The sequence below is a fragment of the Myotis daubentonii genome, chromosome X (genome assembly GCF_963259705.1).
Source record: "Myotis daubentonii chromosome X, mMyoDau2.1, whole genome shotgun sequence".
NCBI classification, from domain to species: Eukaryota; Metazoa; Chordata; class Mammalia; order Chiroptera; family Vespertilionidae; genus Myotis; species Myotis daubentonii.
In genome coordinates, this window is record NC_081861.1 from 97,323,229 (window position 1) to 97,347,800 (window position 24,572).

At 38.0% G+C, this 24,572-nt stretch overlaps 1 protein-coding gene across 2 annotated transcripts in view; it reads right to left on the bottom strand.

The window, feature by feature from the left end:
- Window positions 1-24,572, bottom strand: part of ZDHHC15 (zinc finger DHHC-type palmitoyltransferase 15) — a 384,007-nt gene that overhangs the window by 174,997 nt on the left and 184,438 nt on the right. For both annotated transcript variants that reach the window (XM_059679681.1, XM_059679680.1), the window contains exons 6-9: window positions 24,244-24,276; window positions 23,277-23,397; window positions 18,607-18,739; window positions 16,884-17,010 (exon numbers count right to left, since the gene is read on the bottom strand). In XM_059679681.1, the coding sequence (XP_059535664.1) occupies window positions 16,884-17,010; window positions 18,607-18,739; window positions 23,277-23,397; window positions 24,244-24,276 (414 nt within the window). The remainder of the gene's footprint in view (window positions 1-16,883; window positions 17,011-18,606; window positions 18,740-23,276; window positions 23,398-24,243; window positions 24,277-24,572) is intronic.

The window sequence follows — 24,572 nt, forward strand, 5'->3', positions numbered from 1 at the left end:
TAGAGCATTATGCTAAGTGAAATAAGCCAGTCAATGAAGTATAAATACCATATGATCTCACTCATTCATGGATAATAGAGACCATTATAATCTTTTGAACAGTAGTAGATACAGAGGCAGAGCTGCCTCAAACAGATTGTCTAAATGCAGCGGGAATGACGGGGAAAGTTGGGGTGCAGGAGGCATGGGTATAAGAGATCAACCGAAGGACTTGTATGCATTCATATATGCATAACCAATGGACATGGGACGCTGGGGGTGGGGGAGGCCAGGGGATAGTCAAGGGCGGGGGGAAAAAAAGACACCTATGTAATACCCTTTGTAATACTTTAAGCAATAAAAAAATATTGAACAAATAATTAAAAAAAAATAAAGCATAGTGATTAATCACAAAAAAAGGAGTTAATCACCACCAAACCAGTATTATATGAAATGCTGAAAGGTATCCTTTAAGAAAAGGAAGAAGAAGAAAAATGTAAAGATACAAATTATGAACAACAAATATACATCTATCAACAAGTGAATCTAAAAATCAAGTGAATAAATAATATGATGAACAGAATGAACTGGTGATTATAATAGAATCAGGGGCATAGAAAGGGAATGGACTGACTATTCTTGGGGGGAAAGGGGTGTGGGGGATGCAGGAAGAGACTGAACAAAAATCACGCACCTATGAATGAGGACAGTGGGTGGGGAGTGAGGGCGGAGGGTGGGGTGGGAACTGGGTGGAGGGGAGTTATGGGGGGGGAGAGGAACAAATGTAATGATCTGAAGAATAAAGATTTCATAATAATAAAAAAGAGAGATAAGGAAGGCCACTTCCTAATATTAAAGGGAACAATCCAACAAGAAGAAATAACTCTGGTAAACATATACACACCCAATATAGGAGCAACCAAATACATAAGAAAACTTCTGGAGGGGTTCAAGGGAGAGATTGACAGCAATACAATCATAGTAGGGAACTTTAATACCCCACTATCACCATTGGACAAATCCTCTAAACAAAAAATCAGCAAAGAAACATCAATTCAAAATAACTCACTAGATCAGATGGACTTAATTGACATCTTCAGAACATTTCACACCAAAGCCAGAGAATATGCATTCTTCTCAAGTGCACATGGGTCATTTTCAAAGATAGACCATATATTGGGTCACAGGCAAAGTCTCTTCAAATTAAAAAAGATAGATATCATGTCAAGCATCTTCTCAGATCACAATGGCATCAAACTGGAAATCAACTACAATAAAATCAATCCCCAAAAAATCAAACACGTGGAGAGTAATAGCATGCTATTAAACAATGACTGGGTTAACACAGAGATAAAAGAAGAAATAAAAAAAAATCATGGCAACAAACGACAATGAAAACACAGCAATCCAAAACCTATGGGACACAGTGAAACCAATCTTGAGAGGGAAGTTCATAGCGCTACAACCTTACTGAAAAAAACAAGAAACAATGATGATAAATCACCTAACACTACAACTCAAAGAGTCAGAAAGAGAGCAACAAGAAAAGCCCAGTATAAGCAGAAGGAAGGAAATAATAAAGATCAGAGTGGAGATAAATGATATAGAGACCAAAAAACAATACAAAACATAAACAAAACCAAGAGCTGGTTCTTTGAAAGGATAAACAATATTGACAGACCTCTAGCCAGGCTCACCAAGAAGCAAAGAGAGAGGACCAAAATAAATAAAATCAGAAATGTAAGAGGAGAAATAACAACAGACAACACAGAAAGACAAAGGATAGTTAAAAAAATACTATGAACAACTCTACTCCAACAAACTAGACAACCCAGAGGAAATGGACATATTCCTAGAAAAATACAACATTCCAAAAGTCAATCAGGAAGAATCTAAATATCTTAATAGGCCAATAACTATGGAAGAACTTGAAGCAGTCATCAAAAAGCTTCCAACAAACAAAACCCCGGGGCCAGACGGCTTCAAAGGGGAGTTTTACCAAACATTAAAGGAAGAACTAAAACCTATCCTCCTCAGACAATTCCAAAAAATTCAAGAGGAAGGAACACTTCCAAGCTCATTCTATGAAGCCAGCATCACCCTAATACCAAAACCAGGTAAAGACAACACAATGAAAAAGAATTACAGGCCAATATCCCTCATGAACATAGATGCTAAAATCCTCAACAGAATACTAGCAAATCTAATCCAGTAGTACATCAGAAAGATCATAAATCATGACCAAGAAGGATTTATCCCAGGGATGCAAGGATGGTACAATATCCGCAAATCAATAAATGTAATATATCACATAAACAAATTGAGAGATAAAAACCACATAGTCATATCAATTCATGCAGATAAAGCATTGGACAAAATCCAACACCCATTTTTGATAAAAACTCTCAAAAAACCAGGAATACACGGATCATACCTCAACATGAGAAAAGCTATATATGACAAATCCACAGCCAACATCATACTCAATGGGCAAAAACTAACACCATTTCCCCTAAGAGCAGGAACAAGACAGGGATGCCCACTCTCACCACTCCTGTTTGACATAGTACTGGAAGTATTAGCCATTGTGATTAGACAAGAAGAAGAAATAAAAGGCATCCAAATTGGAAATGAACAAGTAAAATTGTCCTTATTCGCAGATGTCATGATATTGTGCATAAAAAACCCTAAGACTCCATCAAAAAACTATTATACTTAAATGAATTTGGCAATGCAGCAGGATACAAAATTAATGTCAAGAAATCTATGGCATTTCTATACACCAATAATGAACTTACATAAAGAGAGACTAAAAAAGCAACCCCATTTACCATCACACCAAAAAAATTAAGATACCTAGGAATAAACTTAACTAAAGAGGTAAAAGACCTCTACTCAGAAAACTACAGGACGTTGAAAAAAGAGATAGAGGAAGACATAAACAGATGGAAGAACATACCGTGTTCATGGATTGGTAGGATCAACATCATTAAAATGTCCACACTACTCAAAGCAATCAATAAATTCAACACACTCTCCACTAAAATAACAACGACCTATTTCACAGACCTAGAACGAACTCCCCAAAAATTCATCTGGAATAAAAAAAAGACCCCGAATAGCTGCAGTGATTCTGAGAAAGAAGAACAAAGTAGGTGGGATCTCAATACCTGATATCAAGCTGCATTACAAAACCACTGTTCTCTAAACTACCTGGTACTGGCACAAGAACAGACATATAGATCAATGAAATAGAATAGAGAGTCCATAAATTAACCCGAACAAATATGCTCAATATTTGATAAAGGAGGCAAGAACATACAATGGAGTCAAGACAGTCTCTTCAATAAATGATGTTGGGAAAATTGGACAGATACATGCAAAAAAATGAAACTGGACCACCAACATACACCATACACAAAAATAACCTCAAAATGAATAATGGACTTCAATGAAGATGGGAAACCATAAAAATACTAGAAAAATCCAAAGGCAACAAATTTTCAGACATATGCCGAAGCAATTTCTTCACCAATACAGCTCCTAGGGCATTGGAAACGAAAGAGAAAATAAACAAATGGGACTACATCAATATAAAAAGCTTCTGCACAGCAAAAGAAACCATCAACAAAACAACAAGAAAGCCCACTGCATGGGATAACATATTTGCCAATGTTATCACCGATAGAGGTTTAATCTCCAACATTTATAGTGAACTCATACAACTAAACAAAAGAAAGATAAGCCAATCAAAAGTGGGCAAAGGACCTAAATAGATACTTTTCAAAAGAGGACATTCAGAAAGCCAAGAGACATATGAAAACATGCTCAAAGTCACTAATCATCCAAGAGGTACAAATCAAAACAACAATGAAGTATCATCTCACACCTGACAGAATGGCTGTCATTAACAAATTAACAAATGAGAAGTGCTGGAGAGGATCCAGAGAAAAGGGAACACAGGTGCACTGCTGGTGGGAATGCAGACTGGTGCAGCCACTATGGAAGACAGTATGGAGTTTCCTCAAAAAGTTAAAAATGGAACTTCCATTTGACCCAGTGATCCCACATCTAGGAATACATCCCAAGACACGAGAAACATCAATCAGAAAGGATATATGCATCGCTATGTTCATAGCAGCACAATTTACCATAGCTAATATTTAGAAACAGCCTAAGTGCCCAGCAGCAGATGAATGGATTAGAAAACTGTGGTACATCTACACCAGTGATTCCCAAAGTGGGCACTACAGCACCCTGGTGGGCGCTGCAGCAATCCAGGGGGGCGTTGATGTCCACAGGTGCATTTGTTTTTAACTTTTTTTGTATTACCTTTCTATTCTGAGTTCAAGAAAGAGTTTCATAATTTCAAACTTCAATGTTTCTAATTTACACCTTTCTTTACTATATTTTACGAAAAAGGTAGAAACATTACTACATATATCTTTCTGTTTAATTGCTATTAAAATAAAAAAAAATAATTTCCAGGGTGCACTGAGTAATATTTTTTTTCTGGAAAGGGGGTGGTAGGCCAAATAAGTTTGGGAACCACTGATCTACACAATGGAATAGTATGCTGCTGTAAAAAGAAAGAATTCTTGCCATTTGCAACGGCATGGATGGAACTGGAGAGCATTATGCTAAGTGAAATAAGCCAGTCAATGAAAGAAAAATACCACATGATCTCACTCATTTATGGATAATAAAGTCCATTATACTGATGAACAAAAATGGATACAGAAGCAGAGCAGCATCAAACAGACTGTCAAACTACAGTAGGAATTTTGGGGAGGGTGGGGCAGGTAAGAGATCAACCAAAAGACTTGTATGCATACATATAAGCATAACCAATGACGCAAGACACTGGGGGTAGGAGAGGCTGGGGAAGGTCAAGGAGCAAAAAAAGGAGACAATGTACTACTCTTTGTAATATTTTAAGCAATAATTAAAAAAAAAACTAAAACCATTTCACCTAAGAACAGGAACAGGACAGGGATGCCCACTCTCACCACTCCTGTTGGACATAGTACTGGAAGTATTAGCCATTATGATGAGACAAGAAGAAGAAATAAAAGGCATCCAAATTGGAAAAGAAGAAGTAAAACTGTCCTTATTCGCAGATGACATGATATTGTACATAAAAAACCCTAAAGACTCCATCAAGAAAACTAATATACTTAAGAAATGAATTCGGCAATATAACAGGATACAAAATTAATTCCAAGAAATCTATGGCATTTCTATCCACCAATAATGAAATTACAGAAAAAGAGACTGAAAGAGCAACCCCATTTACCATCGCACCAAAAAAATTAAGATACATAGGAATAAACTTAACTAAAGTGGTAAAACACCTCTACTCAGAAAACTATAGGAAGTTGAAAAAAGAGATAGAGAAAGACATAAACAGATGGAAGAACATGCCATGCTCTTGGATTGGTAGAATTAACATCATTAAAATGTTCATACTACTCAAAGCAATCTATAAATTCAACACTCTCTCCATTAAAATACCAACGGCATATTTCACAGACCTAGAATGAACTCTCCAAAAATTCATCTGGAATAAAACAAGACCCCGAATAGCTGCAGTGATCCTGAGAAAGAAAAACAAAGTAGGTAGGTTCTTAATATCAGATAGCACGCTGTATTACAAAGCCACTGTTCTCAAAACTGTCTGGTACTGGCACAAGAACACACATATAGATCAATGGAATAGAATAGAGAGCCCATAAATTGACCTGAAGCAATATGCTCAATTAATATTTGACAAAGGAGGCAAGAACATATAATGGAGTAAAGACAGTCTCTTCAATAAATGTGTTGGGAAAATTGGACAGATACATGCAAAAAAATGAAACTAGACCACCAACTTACACCATACACAAAAACTCAAAATGGATAAAGGACTTAAATGTAAGACAGGAAACCATAAAAATACTAGAGAAATCCAAAGGCAACAGAATCTCAGACATATGCCGAAGCAATTTCTTCACCGATACAGCTCCTAGGGCATTGGAAACTACACAGAAAATAAACAAATGGGACTACATCAAAATAAAAATCTTCTGTACAGCATAAGAAACCATCAACAAAACATCAAGAAAGCCCACTGCATGGGATAACATATTTGCCAATATTATCGTCGATAAGGGTTTAATCTCCAATATGTATAGGGAACTCATACAACTTAACAAAAGCAAGATTAAACAATCCAATCAAAAAATGGGCAAAGGACCTAAATAGACACCTTTCAAAAGAGGACATTCAGAAAGCCAAGAGACATATGAAAACATGCTCAAAGTCACTAATCATCCAAGAGGTACAAATCAAAACAACAATGAGGTACCATCCCACACCTGACAGAATGGCTATCATCAACAAATCAACAAATGAGAAGTGCTGGAGAGGATCAGGAGAAAAGGGAACACAGGTGCACTGCTGGTGGGAATGCAGACTGGTGCAGCCACTATGGAAGACAGTATGGAGTTTCCTCAAAAAGTTAAAAATGGAACTTCCATTTGACCCAGTGATCCCACATCTAGGAATACATCCCAAGACACGAGAAACATCAATCAGAAAGGATATATGCATCGCTATGTTCATAGCTGCGCAGTTTACCATAGCTAATATTTGGAAACAGCCTAAGTACCCAGCAGCAGATGAATGGATTAGAAAACTGTGGTACATCTACACAATGGAATACTATGCTGCTGTAAAAAGGAAGGAACTCTTACCATTTGCAATGGCATGGATGGAACTGGAGAGCATTATGCTAAGTGAAATAAGCCAGTCAATAAAGGAAAAATACCACATGATCTCACTCATTCATGGACAATAGAGACCATTCTAAACTTTTGAACAATAATAGATACAGAGGCAGAGCTGCCTCAAACAGATTGTCAAACTGCAGCGGGAAGGCCGGGGAGGGTTGGGGGGCAGGAGGTAGGGGGGTAAGAGATCAACTAAAGGACTTGTATGCATGCATATAAGCATAACCAATGGACATAAGACACTGGGTGATAGGGGAGGCTAGGGGACTGTCTAGGGCGGGGGGATAAAATGGATACATATGTAATACCCTTTGTAATACTTTAAGCAATAAAAAAAAAAGATAAAAAAAAAAGTTAAAAATGGAACTTCCATTTGACCCAGTGATCCCACATCTAGGAATACATCCCAAGACACGAGAAACATCAATCAGAAAGGATATATGCATCGCTATGTTCATAGCTGCGCAGTTTACCATAGCTAATATTTGGAAACAGCCTAAGTACCCAGCAGCAGATGAATGGATTAGAAAACTGTGGTACATCTACACAATGGAATACTATGCTGCTGTAAAAAGAAGGAATTCTTACCATTTGAAATGGCATGGATGGAACTGGAGAGCATTATGCTAAGTGAAATAAGCCAGTCAATGAAAGAAAAATACCACATGATCTCACTCATTTATGGATAATAAAGACCATTATAAACTGATGAAAAAAATAGATACAGAGGCAGAGCAGTACCGTACAGAATGTCAAACTACAGCGGGAAGCCGAGGGAGGGTGGGGGTTATAAGAAATCAACCAAAAGACTTGTATGCATGCACATAAGTATAACTAATGGACACAAGACACTGGGGGTAGGGGAGGCCAGGGAAATGTCAAGGGGAAAAAAGGAGACATATATAATACACTTTGTAATACTTTAAGCAATAAAAGAAAATTAAAAAAATTAATTCAGTCAAAAAATAAAATAAATAAAGTATTACAAACAGTGGTACATGTGTAACCTTTCTTTTCCCCATTGACCTTCCCCTGGCCTTCCTTATCCCCAGGAACATTCCATGGTATTTTTGATTGTAGTTATATCACTTTAGTTTCTTTCAATTTTTGTATAGGTTGTTGATTTTCTCATCCATCCAGTGTATGAATTGTATGACCATTACTATGAATTCTTTTCCTGTCATTTTGTATGCCTCCATTTCAGTTATTTCCTTTCTTGGTGATTCCTCTTTTTTTTCCCCTCTGGGTATATTTTGGTGTCTCCCCATTCTATCACCAGAAGGTTCAAATGTGGAGTTGCAGAGGCCTGGGCTGTGTGCTTTGGGAGCTTCACACCACCAGAGTGTCACTGAAGAGCTTCAACACCAAGACATGTGGCTGCTGTGGGTTGGTGAGAGCTCACCCAGGATCAGAGTCACTGGTGCTCAGTGCAGTCTCACATGTGTACCTAATATTAGGAACTCAGCCTGTGCCGTGATGACAAAGAGACCCCACTGGCATGTGGCAAAAATCAGAGTTTCCTAGAGTGTGTCAGGAGTCAGAGTCCCACTGTGTCCATGTCAAGAATCGAGTATTGGAGTCTCTGTTGATTGGTGCACCTCACGCTGAGAATCAGAGTCCCTGTGTGCGCATGCACTGGAAATGGGAGTCACTGGCTCTTAGTGTGCATGCACTGGGAATCAGGGATCCCAGGCTCACATGATGAGAAACAGAGTCAAGTCACTGGTGCTCAGTGCTACTTCTCATGCAGAGAATCAGGGTCCCCAGTCTGTTTGGGGGACCGGGTTGCACAGCTGTTCTGTGTCAGCAGGAGGTCCACTCCTGCACTGTGGAAAACAGACTTCCATCTGCGCTTGCCAAGAAACAAAGTCAGGTGTCACTGCTGCTCTAGGTAGGTCTGGGGTCTGGTCACGAGAGTGCGCTCTGCTGGAAACAGATTCCAGGCTCAAATTCAGGCAGTCAAGCTGGAGCCATCTTGTGTGGGTGTGAGGTCTGGTCACAAGATTGTGCTCTGTGGGAAACAGATTTCCAGTGTCCGTGTGCCCAGGCTCAATTTCAGGCAGTGGAGCTGGAGTCACCCTGTGTGGGCATGGGGTCTGGTTGCATGATTGCGCTCAGTGGGAAACAGATTCCCAGTGTCCATGTCTCAGGCTCAAATTCAGGCACCGGAGCCAGAGCCTCCCTGTGTGGGCAGGAGACCTGCTTGTGGAGGGCATGTTCAGCAGTTCATATGGTGCTGCAGCAAGCCTGTGGGGAGGAGGATGGTTCTGTGACTCACAAAAATCTGCAGCTGGGATATCTGGATTCTTGGTGTCTGTGGATCTTCAGCTGTGGTCACAGGTCTTTGTCCCTAGTGGCTAGAGCAGTGATAGCGAACCTATGACATGCGTGTCAGAGGTGACATGTGAACTCATTTTTTGGTTGATTTTTCTTTGTTAAATGGCATTTAAATATATAAAATAAATATCAAAAATATAAGTCTTTGTTTTACTATGGTTGCAAATATCAAAAACTTTCTATATGTGACATGGCACCAGAGTTAAATTAGGGTTTTTCAAAATGCTGACACGCCGAGCTCAAAAGGTGCGCCATCACTGGGCTAGAGGGTCTCAGTTTGTGTCTGAGACCAGATTGGGTGGTGGTGAGGCTAGGATCCTAGTTCCGTTTTTCAAGATGGTGTGGTCTCTGTGCCTGTGCTGACCACCCCTGGAGTGTCCACGGTGGCAGCGGGGTTTCACCATCTAAGAATGCCCGGTTTGGCAGCCCCTTGGAAGACCTGCAGGATCTAACTGCTCCTAGCTCACACACACACACACACACACACACACACACACACACACACACACACTCCTCTATCACTCCTTCACTCTCTCACACACTGTCCCTCCCTACCTTCTTGCCGGTCGCCATCTTTTTTCCCCCTCTGATCCTTATTATTTCTTTCCTTCTACTTCCTCTGAGGTTTTTTTGTTACTCCTTTTCTAATTATTTAAGTGGTAGTGTTAGATAAATTATTACAAGTTTGTTTTTGTTTTTTGAGGCAAGTTTGTAGTGCTATGAACTTTCACTGACTTTGGATTGTTGTGTTTTCATTGTCATTTGTTTCCAGAATATTTTTAATTTCTTCTTTTATCTCTTTGGTAACTCATTCTTTATTAGCATGCTATTTAGCCTCCATGTGTTTGATTGCTTTTGAGTATTTTTATTGTAGTTTATTTCTAATTTTATGCCATTGTGATCAGAGAAGATGCTCGATATGATTTCAATCTTCTTGAATTTGTAGAGACTTAGCCTGTGTCCAAACATGTAATCTATGTTTGAAAATGTCCCATGTGCACTTAAGAAGAATGTATATTCCATAACTTTGGGGTGAAATGTTCTGAAGATGTCAATTAGTACCATATGATTGACTGTGCCATTTATGATTGCTGTTTCCTTTTGATATTTTATCCAGAAGATTTATCCAGTGATGTTAATGTAGTATTAAAGTCCCCTACTATGAGTGTATTGCAGTAGACCTCTTCCTTGATATCTTCCAGAAGTTTGCGTGTGTGTGTGTGTGTGTGTGTGTGTGTGTGTGTGTGTTTGAATGATCCAGTATTGGGTGCTTGTATGTTTATCAGAGTTATATCCTCTTGTTTTATCAGTTCCTTTAGTATTATGAAGAGGCCTTCCCTATATCTTATTATGGCCTTCACTTTGAGGCCTATTAATTCAGATAAAAGTATTGCTGCTCCAGGTTTTTTTTCCATTTCCATTTGCCTGAAGAATTTTCTTCACCCCTTCACTCTCAGTCTGTGTGAGTCCTTTGTTCAGAGGTGGGTCTCTTATAGAAAGCATATATATGGATCATGTTTTATTATCCATTCATCTACCCTATGTATTTTTTAAAATATATTTTATTAATTTTTTACAGAGAAGAAGGGAGAGGAACAGAGAATCAGAAACATCGATGAGAGAGAAACATCGATCAGCTGCCTCCTGCACACCCCCCACTGGGGATGTGCCTGCAACCACACTACATGACCTTGACCGGAATCGAACCTAGGACCCCTCAGTCCACAGGCCAATGCTCTATCCACTGAGCCAAATCGGTCATGGCTTGATTGGATTATTTAATCCATTTACACTTAAGGTTATTATTGAGATTTACTTGTTTCTTGCCATTTTGTTCTTTATGCCTGTGTTCCTTCTATCCTTTGTATTTCTTTGTTATACAACAGTCCCTTTAACATTTTTTGTTTGCGAAGCTCCTGATTTCACCTTCAATTTTGAATGATAGCTTTGATGGATATATTTTGGGGATTAGTCCCTTGCTTTTCACTAATTTGTATACTCCATGCCATTCCCTTCTGGCATGATGTATTTCCAATGAGAAGTCAGCTGATAATCTAATGGAAGATCCCTTGTAGGTAATTTCCTGTCTCTCACTTGCAGCCTTTAAGATTCTTTGTCTTTTACGTTTGCCAATTTAATTATTATGTGTCTTGGTGTTGGTCTTTTTGCGTTCATCTTGATTAGTACTCTCTGTGCTTCTTAGACTTGTGTGACTGTTTTCTTGCCCAAGTCATGGGAGTTTTCTGTCATTATTTCTTCAAACAGGTTTTCTACTCCTTGATCATCTTCTTCCCCCTCTGACACTCCTATTATGAGGATGTTGCATTGTTTCATCTTGTTGCAAAGCTCTTTTAGATTCTTCTCCTGCTTTTTAATTTATTTTTCCTACTGCTTCTCTGCTTGGGTGTTTTTTCTATCTTGTCTTCTAATTTGCTGAATTGGTCCCCAACTTCTTGTAGTCTACTGTTGAAACCTTCCATTGTGTTCTTTATTGCAACTATATCATTCTTCATTTCATCTTGATTCTTATTCATCATCTATTTCTCCTTTGGCTCCTTGTAATTCTCATTGTGTTGCATGTAATTCTCAGTCAGATGTTTGAGCATCCTTATAACCATTACTCTGAATTCCTTCTCTGACAAATTACTTGCCTCCATTTCATTTAGTTCCTTTTCTGGTGATTTCCTCCTTTTCTTTCATTTGGGCATTGTTTCATTTCCTCCACATTTTTGCTATTACTTCGTATTTGTTTCTATGTCTTAGATCAAACTGCTATGTCACTCAGATTTTTGGGGGGTCATCCTACATAGTAGGTGTTTTGTGAGACCCAGTAGTGCAGTCTCTCAGATCTGATCTGGGTGTTCTAGGAAAGCCCACTACTTGAGTTATTTGGGGTTCTCCTAATGTAGTTGGGACTTGAATGTTATTGTACCATTCATGGATGGAGTCTCCTCATAGATTGTCTGACTATGTGGTTCAGCCCAAAACTTGTTGTGCAAGCTGTTGTGGATATGCACAGGTTCCCAGCTCCCATAGCAAGGGTTGCTTGTAAGGTCCCACTGGTGTGTGACTCATTGTGCTGTCCCGAAACATGCTGCTGGAGTGGTATGTATCTCTGGTACTCACTATGGGGTCCCCAAGCCCACGGTGGGGTGGTGCATGACTCTGCAAATCACTGAAGGGGATACTGGAGCCTGTAGCCAGGGTGGTGCACCACTCTGCATTAGCCCACTGTGGAGGCCTTGGGGTCTTCAGCGGTGCTTAATTTCTTACTGGTCCTTTTTCATGTCTTTGAAATGCTCACTCAGATCCTTGAAAGTCTCAAAAAGTCCCTTGAAGCTCTCATTGAGTCCCTTGAAGCTCTCATTAAGATCCTTGAGCAACCTTATCACCATTGTTTTGAACTCTGTATCTAGTAGTTTACTTGCCTCCATTTCATTTTTTCTTTTTCTGAAGATTTCTTCTGTTCTTTCGTCATATTTATTTTTCTCTGCATACTGGCTACTTCCCTGTGTTTGTTTCTATGTATTAGCTAGAGCTGCTATGTCTCCTGGAATTGGTAGAATGACTTTGTGTAGTAGGTGCCCTGTAGGGCCCAGTGGCTCGATCTCCCCAGCCACCTGAGCTGGGCATTCTAGGTGTGCCCCTGTATAGGTTATGTGCATAGCCTTGTTGCAGTTGAACCTTCATTGCTGTTGGTTTCACTGGGAGGAGTTGATGTCCAGGCCAATTGGTTGTGAGGACCAGCTGCATTTACAGTGGAAGAGCTGCTGTGTAGGAGACACCCCTATGGAGCAGGACCTGCTTCAGTGGGGCTTTGGTGCTCAATGAGTCTGCCCCTTGAGTGTGCCACTTGTGGATGTATAGAGTTATAATCTGGTATGGTCTGAAGTTGTCCACCAGGTGCACTAACTCTGTGGCCTCCTGGGAAGTACAAAGTCAGCCACTTGCTGGGGACACCTAGAAGGAGCTACAGTGATCTTCAGATAGCTGCTATTTGTATTGGGCTTAGAAGTGCTTAGGTGAGGCCAAGTTTGAAGCAAGGTACACTGTTGCTAGTGCCAGGTCTTGGGCCTCTTATGGACGGGCATGGGACACACTCATGCCAGCTGCTGCCTGTTTGAGAGGTTTTAGGAAATTTTGAGGCCTGATCCAGGATAGTCCTTTCTTATGGAAAAGCTACTGAAAGCTACTTTGGTGGGGCTGCAAGTTGGATGGGGTGGGGTCTTAGGGAATCACCAATGTGGAGGGAACTGTGTAAGCCACACTGATGGAAACTCAGATATGGCTGCCAGTCAGCTCTGTGATGGGGGCGGTCCCAGCACAGGAACAATGATCCCTGTGAGTACCCCCATCTTGGAAAAAGCTGTCACTTAGTTTCTGCCCAATACCAGACAATAAAGTTCCTCTTCATATGTCCCTGTTTCCCCCAATGTTGCCACTCAGCACTGGAGATCAGACAGAGTAGGACCCTGTAAGTGCATGCACTGGCACTTTAAGAGGAACTGCCTAGGACTCCATCAGCCACCTTGTCACTCAGCCATAATCCCCAATGATTTTTACAGCCTGAAGTTATGGGGACTTCTCTTTCCAACTCTGAAACCCTGGGCTCGGTGTCTGATGTGGGGCTTACACCCCTTACTTCTCATGGGAGGCCTCTGAACTGGATATATCACTCCTGATTTTAAAAATCACCACAGGTGGGTATCTCATCAGCCCATTCCATGCCTCCAACCCTCCTACCAGACTTGATGTGCTTTGTTCTTTACTTCTCTAGTTGTATAACTTCCATTCATCCAGATTTCAGGCAGTTCTGAATGATGGTTGTTCTTCATTTTAGTTGTAATTATGCTGTGGTTGTGGGAGGTGCTAGTACCAGCATTTACCTATACTGCCATCTTGCTTCTCTTATTTATATTTTTAAGTATATTTTATTGATTTTTTTTTTTACAGAGAGGAAGGGAGAGGGATAGAGAGTTAGAAACATCAATGAAAGAGAAACATCGATCAGCTGCCTCCTGCACACTCCCCAATGGGGATGTGCCCTCAAGCAAGGTACATGACCTTGACCAGAATCGTACCTGGGACCCTTCAGTCTGCAGGCTGACGCTCTATCCACTGAGCCAAACCGGTTAGGGCTCTGGTTTATTCTTTATTCCAGATATTGCAGTCTTCATTTCTGACTTATTTTTAATGGTTTATTATGGTTTTTAAATATATTTCCTTTCTCTATGTTCATATTTTCAATGAGATAATTTATTCTTAGCCTTAGTTCCTTAAATATCCTTATAACCCATATTTTAAACTCTGTATCTGATAAATTGCTTGCCACCATTTCATTTAGTTTTTTTCCTGAAGATTTCTCCTGCTCTTGCATTTGGAATTAGTTTGTTTCTCCTCATTTTGGATCCCTCTCTGGGTTTCTTTCTATGTATGAGGTAGATTTGATACATCTCCCAGTCTTGGCAGAGTGATCTTCTGTAGTATGTGCCCTGTGGACCCCAGTGGTGTAGTCTCCTTGGTCACTTGAGTCAGGTACTCCTGGGGTATCTTTTGTGTGGGTTGTGTGTGCCCTCCTATTCTTGTTGAGCCCTGAGTGCTGTTGGCCTATCGTAATGTAGTTGGGACTTGAATATTATTGTACCGTTCATGGATGGAGTCTCCTCATAGATTGTATGATTACGTGGTTCAGCCCCAAACTTGTCGTGCAAGCTGTTGTGGATGTGTCCGGGTTCTGGAAATCACCAGAAAAGGAACTAAATGAAATAGAGGCAAGTAATTTGTCAGAGAGGGAATTCAGAGTAATGGTTATAAGGATGCTCAAACATCTGACTGAGAATTACAAGCAACACAATGAGAATTACAAGGAGCCAAAGGAGAAATACATGATGAATAAGAATCAAGAAGAAATGAAGAATGATATAGCTGCAATAATAGGTGTGGTTGACCCTCAGGCTGACTAGCTATGAGGCTTGGCCAGCATCACATTGTATGAGCTGTTGTGTGTGGTCTGACCCCACACAGCAGGGTTTACCCCATTGGTGCTCTAGTAACTGCTGAGACCACCCTTTGGGTATCCTGTTTGTGAAGCCAATTTGGTGATTTTCTTTTGTGATCTGAACCTGGTCACTGGGTATGTTTGCTCTGTGGTTTCTTTTGAGGGGCTCTGGTGCAAGCCCAGTTCAGCCTCTACCTGTGCACGCCCTAGGGCCACCTATTAGAAACTACAAAGTGATGCTTGATTGGTAGTTGCCTATACTGTGCCCAGAGTCACATGAGAGATGCCACACTACTAACCTAGGCCAGCTGACACCAGTTGTAGGACTTAGAACACTCAGCAAGAGGCACCAGTCACACAGAGGCCAGCTGTCACCTGCCTGGGGCTTGTAGAGCTTTGAGAGTTTTTAAGAAAGTCTTAAGCATGGACCATAGTCCTTTGCTTATAAGAAACAAGTGCTGAAAGAGATTTGGATGGTGCTGGAGTTGGATGGGGTGGGGTCCCAGGGAGTCACTAGGTTGGACCAGGGGTATTCACTAGGTTAATGCAGATTCTGATTTGGTGCCTGATTGCAACTGCAGGCAGTGTGGGGAGAGGGCTCAACAAAGGAACAATAGTGGCTGGCCTTCAAGCTCTTGCCTTGAAGCCACACAATTCAGTTTATCCCCATAGGTACCTGGTACATTTTGAGCTGCTATCTCTTTGCTCAAGCTTAGGATGAGTTTTTGTGATTCAGTGAGTCTGACTCAGGCCTGGGTCTATAGCAACCCTCCATCTCACCCAGACAGAATCCCCACTGATTTTCACAGCCATACATTGTGGGGACTCCACTTCCCAACACTTGTGTACTGAGCCAGGGTTCACAGTGTGGGTCTGAGACCTACTGCTCCTCAGGGGGAACCTCCACAGCTGAGATACCCCTCCCAATTCTTTACATGGTTGTGGGATCAGCCTGTTTCCAGTCTTCACCCCTCCTACCAGTCTTGATGTGGCTTTTTCTTTGTATTATTATTTACAGAAGTTCCATTCAACTAGTTTTCAGATTATCTCCAGGATGATTGTTCTATAATTTAGTTGTAATTTTGATGTAGTCATGGGAGGAGAATAGCACAGCATTTACTTACTGTTCTATATTGACTAGAAGTCCTATTTGTATATATTTTCATTTTTCAGATTTATTTTTAAATGTCAGCTTTAAAATAAATATTATAGTGCTCTATAATAAATAAAAATGTGTTTCTTCACTATTCAGGTTGCTTTCAAGTTAACACAAGTGAATCATATCTCACTGAATTATTACAGTGTACATACCATTTTGAATTCTACATTTTTTCACTTAAAATATAATAAGCATTTTCCCTTATTGTGACATAGTCTTTATAACCATTACTATGTATTTTTGTTCTCATATTGCCAGGCTTTAAGTTGTATCCTAATTATTGCTGTGACTAACATTTTTGTGTCTAGTTTGTCTCTGTCTTTATAATAGATTCTCAGAAATGGAATTATTAGGACAATGGCTTTGTAGATTCTTGTGATTTTTAAGTACATATTACCAAATTCATTTATAAAAGAATGGTACCAGTTTACACTGTCACAAAAAGGAAATGGCATGAAAATGCCTATTTTATCATACCCTTACCTCATGATTTGTCTTTACTAACTTAGAAATAAAAAACTTAGGGAATAAAATTTTATATTGAACTGATATCTGCTGCATTTTACAATAAAAATTGAATCTGTTACTTCAAGGTATGGTCCAGCATCAACTTATTTCAGTGGTAATAATTACTTACCTGGACCCAATAGGTATTAACCAGAACTTCTTGTTGTCTCCAAACACCTGCTGGATATTTTTGATGAAGCCAAGGTTGAACCCATTTTTCTTTGGACCACTTATAAACACTGGAGTACAGAAGGCCTCTGGGGCATTTAGGGGAGTTGAATAAAAGAGGAAGAAGACAAAAGGAAAAAAAAATTCAGGAAAGTCATGATTTTACAGTTCTCTATCAATGAGACTTGGTTTTATGATAACTTTCTGCTGTGGTAGCATAGGCCTTTCATTCTTATTTACTTAGTAAAAACTATTTTAACCACTTAACACAAAGTAAGTTTGTTATTAAACACAAAGAATTGGTACTCTCTTTTATTTAAAAAAGGCAGAAAAAATGAATAATGGTAGAAAAATTAAGTAGCCATGGGCATAATATAATTTTGTCGTGCTGCATGTAAGGAGTGAAATAATAGATTTAACAGCACTTTATTTAAATTTTATTGGCAACAACAGCCAAACAATCTCCATCTTTAGAACTGGGACCAAAGCAATAACATAAAGAGATAGTAATAACATTGATTTGGTTTTGAAACATTTCAGAAATGAAGATGTTCACACTGAAGCACACAATGTAAGCTGAATTTTACTCCAGAAAAAAATGTGAATGGGTAAACTATAATCAGACTTAAAGGCTAAGAGAAATTTAACCATATTAGTGCATATTATATTTAAACACATTTATTCCATTAAACAAATACTTTTACTGATGGGCTCTGACTGCATCTGGTCATTTCCTATTTGTTCTTTGTTTTCAGACTCTTTTATCATGAAGCTTTTAATTCTTTTCTAATTTGCAGCATGTCTAAACCAAAAGTGCTAATCTACCACCCTAGCAACTAACTAAGTGCTACATATATATTTGGTTTGGAAAATGAGTACAAATACCTTCTTTCCTGTTAGTGTAATTAACAAATGAGTTTAAAAAGTATAATTGACTTTGTACTAAACTTTCTTTAAATCTATTTTAGCTAACCATTCAACATTTTGACACTTTCTCTTCACTTGTCATGAATTGATTTGCATACAATGTAAATATTTCTTTCACCATAGATAAAAAAAAATTGTTGCACTGGAATCAGTCAGAAATATAGTTCTTCAAACAACAAACCAGAGTATAGAATAATAGACAGAAAAAGTTAATTTACTATATTCATTTTCTAGAAACTCACTTGTTCAATGTGTTCATCTCACACACACAGTCCCTACACAGCTCCTTGATGAATGTAGATATTCAATTTTTTTTTTTTTGGCTTGAGTTCTTTCTTAGAACTCTACTTTTGGATGTGCTCATTAAGTTATATTCTTCTATTTTTATTGACTTTTACCTCCAACTTCTGGTATTCCCTTCTGTACTGATTCTTTCCTTCATTTCCTCATGTGAACACTTATAAAAAATTCAAGCTGTAAATCGAGAGAGCTATTACCCAAAATAAACTATAAAGAATAATGGTCATTTTTGGTTTTGTGTGAGGTTTCTTTCACTAATGTTCTCTTCCCTATGTAAGCTTCATTCACCATGGCTCTCCTGTTTGGTAAAACTTGTTTGCATTTATCTCAACAGGGGGAAATGAATGTCACTGCAGTTAAAATGCTTCACTGGAAGTTTTTCTCTTTCTTGGGAATAATCCACAGGTCACTGTGATATACATTAATACTTTTTTTGTAATCTTAATATCCCGTCTTACCTAAGGTGGTTTTGTTTCTGCTGACAAGCCAACAATGGTAACCAAAGAGAATCACAAGGCTGACAAAAAACATGCAGGCCACAAATAGGAGAAAAAGGACATGGAACTTAGAGCGAACACTGGGTAATTCCCCCTAGAAAAGAAATAATAAACAGAAACGAAAAATTAAAGTTGTAAGGCTTGGTTAGTTTTTCTATAAAGATTAGTAATTTTTCATATGTTTAAAATGTCTAGCTGTAATTAAAAAGTAGATTTTGTAAAATTTGTAAAAAAAATTTTTTCTTTTGATGACCATGCCTCTTATAGATATGCTTTCAGCTTACAAAGTCTAACATGGATTCTTGCTTAAGTGCAGGTCACTCTAAAATAAAGCATATAATGTACCAATTAGAAAAAGAATTTTTAAAGAGTATACTTAGTCCTTAATTGGTATGCAATGTCTTAGTTTTAAAATTAGTTTCTAAATCATGAATCACTAACTAGAGGTAATTTTGAGATCATATGGTTCATCCTCTTATCTCAAGGTGGGTTACTCTGGAATACTTTATATGTCATATTTTCTTGGGTGCATATGTGTGTTTAAAAATGTCATTATGATATATGTAGGAAGTTAAAACACATAGGTAGAATTTTTAAAATGTTCTGCTCATAAGTCATGAACTGATTTTAAAGCTACTACAAATTTTGTCTGGTTGTGCGTGTTTGTTTGTTTTTTATAGCTGAAGTACAATGTGCTGATATATTACATCCTGTAAAATTACTGTTTAGACTGTAAAATTAAGCAGACTTGACAGGATAATTTAAAAGCAGGTAGCTAAATATTTTTCTAGTTAGCTGGGACATCTTATTCTCCATGTGGCACCAGTTTTTTAAAAATATGCAGCCCTAAACCAAAATGAATTTTTTAAAGTTCTATAGCATGCATAGCTCATACCATTTTGTCTTCTATAGATAATCTTAGAAAAAATTTCAATTTTTGAGTTAGCAGTTGTGGTAATGACTTTCCTTTATCCGTTGCTTTTCTTGCTGATCATTGTTTTGGCTTGATGAATTATTTTGAAATATTTACAAATGATCTCAAGTGATAAAGTTAAAGCTAATTCTCAAAGTGGACCTTACATTAGGATCTGGTTCTACTCTAGCTTAGAAGAAGAAAGTTAAGGCTGGGGAAAACTTGGCAAATTTAGGTAGTACCAATTTACTTCTTCTCTTAGAGGAGATTTTTATTCATTTTGATGTGAAGAAATATTGGAAATCTTCCTGTGTGTGTTTGAAGGCTAAAGATAAGGGGAAGTAAGCCAGTGAGATGCTTCCATATGAGAGGTGGGCTGGGTGAAAATGGCATTAAATTTTCTCCCTTTTGAAATGATTCTTCTTGGCCTAAGCATCCAAACTGAATTTGATTGTTTTTTTTTTTAATTTATAGGAAACAAATATATCAGTTTGTAGGGGTTTTTACCTGGCTGGGTTTTTATTTCACATCTTTACTTTTTGAATATGTTTTTTTAAAGCTTTTAAAACTCATTTATTTTCATTCTTACCTTTTATGTTTAAATGGGAAATAAATAACTGTGCAAGAGGGAGTGATATAAAGTCAGTTCACACCCTGGATAGCATAGCTGAAAATCTTTCCCTGCTCTAAGTACTCTTACAGGACTCTCTTGTGTCTTCCAAATACTATCTACTGTATTGTCTCTTGATAAAGTACTTAATACTTAACTTTTTTTTGTTAGAAGATGATGGCCCTATGTTCAAAATTAACTTCTCAGAAGATAACCAAGCTAAATTACTCAACCACCAGAAACATTTCAGGGGAATACTAGTGGAATAATACTTATTTTCTTGGTTCTAAAATAATTCATAGCCTCTACGAGGAGATTCATGGCCCAAAATGGGAGATGTAAGTTACTAATTTTTCCTAACAAAGCAGCTACTCTTTAAGTTAATATTAATGGGAGAGACAAATGTGATGGTCTTCTGAATTCTTCATTCTGAATGTGCTAGAGCTTTTCCACAGCAGGACTATAATGGACAGTACAACATGGTACCATGTTTAAGGTCAATAGGCTTTGAGTCAGATTCAATACTGATTTTGAAACTTATAAACTGGATAATCCAGAACATGTCACCTAACCACTATGAGCCACAGTTTTATCATCTCTAGATGAGACTAACAATTCCTTCTTTGTCTACTTCACAAGGCTGTGGTGAGGATAAAATGACATACTAGATATAAAAGTGCTTTGAAAATAGTAAAGTACCATACAAATAGATGTTGCTGTTCTTAGGAGCACAGCTAGCTTTCTTAATACATAGCTTTTAAAATAAATGTCAGATAAGTTTTCAGGGTGGTATGGTGATTGTGGGGGGAAGAGGGGTGGATGGAGGCAAAAGGGGGTATAGTATAGAGGGACTAAATGGTGATGGAAAAAATAAAATAAAGAAAAAATAATAAATGGCAGCGTTTACATTTCATTTTAAGGGAGACTCAATTTACCCTGAGAAAGCCAACCCTAGCCCACATCAAAGTGCTCTCTAGCTGGAGAAACTGCAAAGAATCATTTATTTGAATGTCTTTTTCATTATGAGGGCAAGACAAAATAAGTTTAATCGCCTCTCTCACATATGTCAGGCAGAAGCTAGTATATTGCAGAGAAGAAACGAGGGCATAGGAAAGGACAAGTCTATGTTCATCCCTGATGTTGCTTGTGAATACTGACATATTTCTGGTGATTGATTCATGTCCAACTATTAACTTTCAAGAGTTAAAAAAAAGCATATGGCACCTGGGTGACATTTTTTAATTTGATTATTGGCTGACTAGGAGGGCCAAATGCAAAATGTGTAAAATGTAACATTGTTTACTCAGTTAAACAGTAGCCTACTGTGTTAAGAGCCAAGTAAAGTCAGTAGTGAAGACCAAGGCTGACATTTCGCCTAATGAATTGGATGCAGTTATTTTCTTTACTTTCAGGGTAGTAGCATAGTGTATGAATAAAATGCCAAACATATCATAGAAACCTGAGCAATTGATAGGAGATCCTGTGTTGTGGAAAGGTACCAATGAAGAAATACCAAGATGATGAAGCATTTTATATTTGGGGAAAATACAAAATTGATGAGAAAACTTCATTTCTGTTTATATTTTTGTATCTCTGAGTTGAAGAATTTTATATCCATTATATTATTTCCAATTATTAATATTATTAAATATCTGAATTGATTAAGCAAGTGGAAGGAGGAGTGGAAAGCACATATCACTATAATTTTCTACACTACTAGGGGTGAATCACTATTTAACAATTAAAATCTTCTCAGCTACCTAGAGTCTCACTGCTGTGCCTTTCTCTCCCCCCCAACACCCAAGTTTATTATAATCCATATTCTGGTCACAGGATTCATGTTTTTTCCCTGCTGCTTTACCTCTCTGCTTGAGGTAAGATATTCTTGTTGTACAGGCTCTTGTGCAATTCCTAAAATAATAACTAGTAGCTCTGCCTACATCTGTCTTTTGTTATTAAGGTTCAGGTTGGACAATCCTCTTTATGGAACGTTATGGTATCTTAGTAATTATACTAGAGTTGTATGGAGGTAATGTCTTCCGGAGTCCATTGGCATGAAACAAAACAAAATATTTCATTATATTGCTGCCAGAACCGGTACACATATGTAAACTGAAAGCCTACATTCAATTATTTTGGAAATAGATGGGCTATGATGGATATCTTCAAGTAGAAGAAAGATGAAAGTAGGATTTCTTTAGATTTCATTATAATTATCGGAATCATATTTTGAAAGGCAGAGTACTTCCAACAACTGTTTCACTTGATTTTGTTAATGAGCCTATAAAGCAGCTAACAGAGCCAGTATTAGAATCCCAGTGTTTGTTATACAAAGTTCAAATAAGGCTCCTCATTTCATTTTGGTAATATGTGAAGATAAGTTAATGTATCTTTCTTTCCCTGTAGGAATTTTGCAACTCTCCTTTGAACAAGGAATTATAAAGTATTTTTCTAACAATGAGGGAGTACTTTGTTACACTTTTTCTTAGGAATCTAAGGATGTAGAATTTGTTTCAACATTTGTCAAGTCTATAATTGGTAACATGTGACTTTTTAAAGCTTGACAAGAGATGTACATTGTAAAGAATTAGTAAGAATCAAGAGGTTAGGTTCTAGAAGGCCTTAAAAATATTCTCATATATGACAGGAACTTTTTATTTATTTATTTTTAGTATATTTTATTGATTTTCTATAGAGAGGAAGGGAGAGGGATAGTTAGAAACACTGATGGGAGAGAAACATCGATCAGCTGCCTCTTGCACACCCCCTACTGGGGATGTGCCCACAACCAAGGTACATGCCCTTGACTGGAATCGAACCTGGGACCTTTCAGTCCACAGGCCAACGCTCTATCCACTGAGCCAAACCAGTTAGGCCGACAGGAACTTTTTAAATAGGAATATTTAAATAACAGCTCCTGAATCTCAGAATATTCAACATGGGAAACTTGCTTTTGGTGCTTTCCCTTATGGTTATTTCCATATTAGTTATTTCAAAATGTATTAAAAAATAAGGCAAACAATGTCACAGACTGGAGTATGTGTGTGTTTGTGTGGTTATTTTTTTTTTGGGGGGGGGGGGCAGGGAATTCAGGATTTTTTAACTTACTCTCCAGTATTTGATGAAATAGCTGAAGACCGTTGTAGCAATGTACAGGCAGTAGAGAACAGAATAACCTAAGAACTGAAGGAAGAATTTATAGTTGGAAAATCCAATGCAATTATTAACCCTAAAAAAAGAAAAGAAAAACTGATTTGAAATCAGGACCCATTTATTGAGAGCACACTGATACATAAGTGAATTAAGCAATGCAAGTATGTTGCTCCTACTGTTTCATTATGTGTTGTGTAGAAATTCAACAGAAATAAAATTCCCATAAGAGGAACAAACTAGAAAAGCAAGTTAACATCACACTTGTTATTCCTTTCATCCACAGGGACAGAGACACCTGGCCAATCTAATTGTTCTGAACTGGTTCCTGACACACCCAATCAAACCTAGATCTTGGATGCTGAAAACCTATTAAAATCTCAGTAGCTACATTTAGTACAGTGTGGCATGTTCTCTTTGTAGTTAGATGATTTCAGACTGGTTCTCTAGATCAGACCAAAAATTTGGAGAATTGCTGATGCTAACTATTTACAGTATTTTGATTTGGTTATTGGCTGACTAGGAGGGACAAAGGCAAAATGTGTAAAATGTAACTGTTTACTCAGTTAAACAGTAGCCTACTTGTTAAGAGCCAAGTAAACATCAAGACAGCAAAAAAACAAACAAAAAACAAAAAAAACTGATTGTATAATGTCAAAAGGAAGAACTATTTGTGCTTTATTCCATTACTATGACTAATTGTTAAAGCTAATCGACAAGAGACCATTAGCTTTGTGACCCCAAGAATTCACCACCATACTTTTTAAGGTATATTTACTCTTGCTTTAGAATGTTAAGCCCCCTGTCCCTCACATAAATAAGAGCTCAGTGAATAGCAGAAACAGGCATGTTACAACTGTGCTTACTAAAGTAGGCATATTAAGAGACTCTTTTTGGAGGAAAGAATAAAATAAAAGGGCCTTACCAAGGGCAGTGATGGTCCATTTTTAAAACACACCTAAAAAGGGAGCAAAATATAGAGTGATAAGTAGGGCTATGGAAATGAAGCAAAATCTCATAATTTAAGTCAATTTCTCACCAGTATTTTTACATGGTACCAGTACACTCATTCCTAGATTTCCACTATAGCTACACTAAGACTATTGTGTTCTCAGTTATTCCTTGTATTAGCCAAGCACAACAATTTATAGGATCATGCTGGCAATAAGTTGCATGCCTAAAAGTCCAATCTATAAAAGTGGTTGGGAAATCTAGGATATTGATACAGAGAATACGTCTAGGATATTGCCCTTC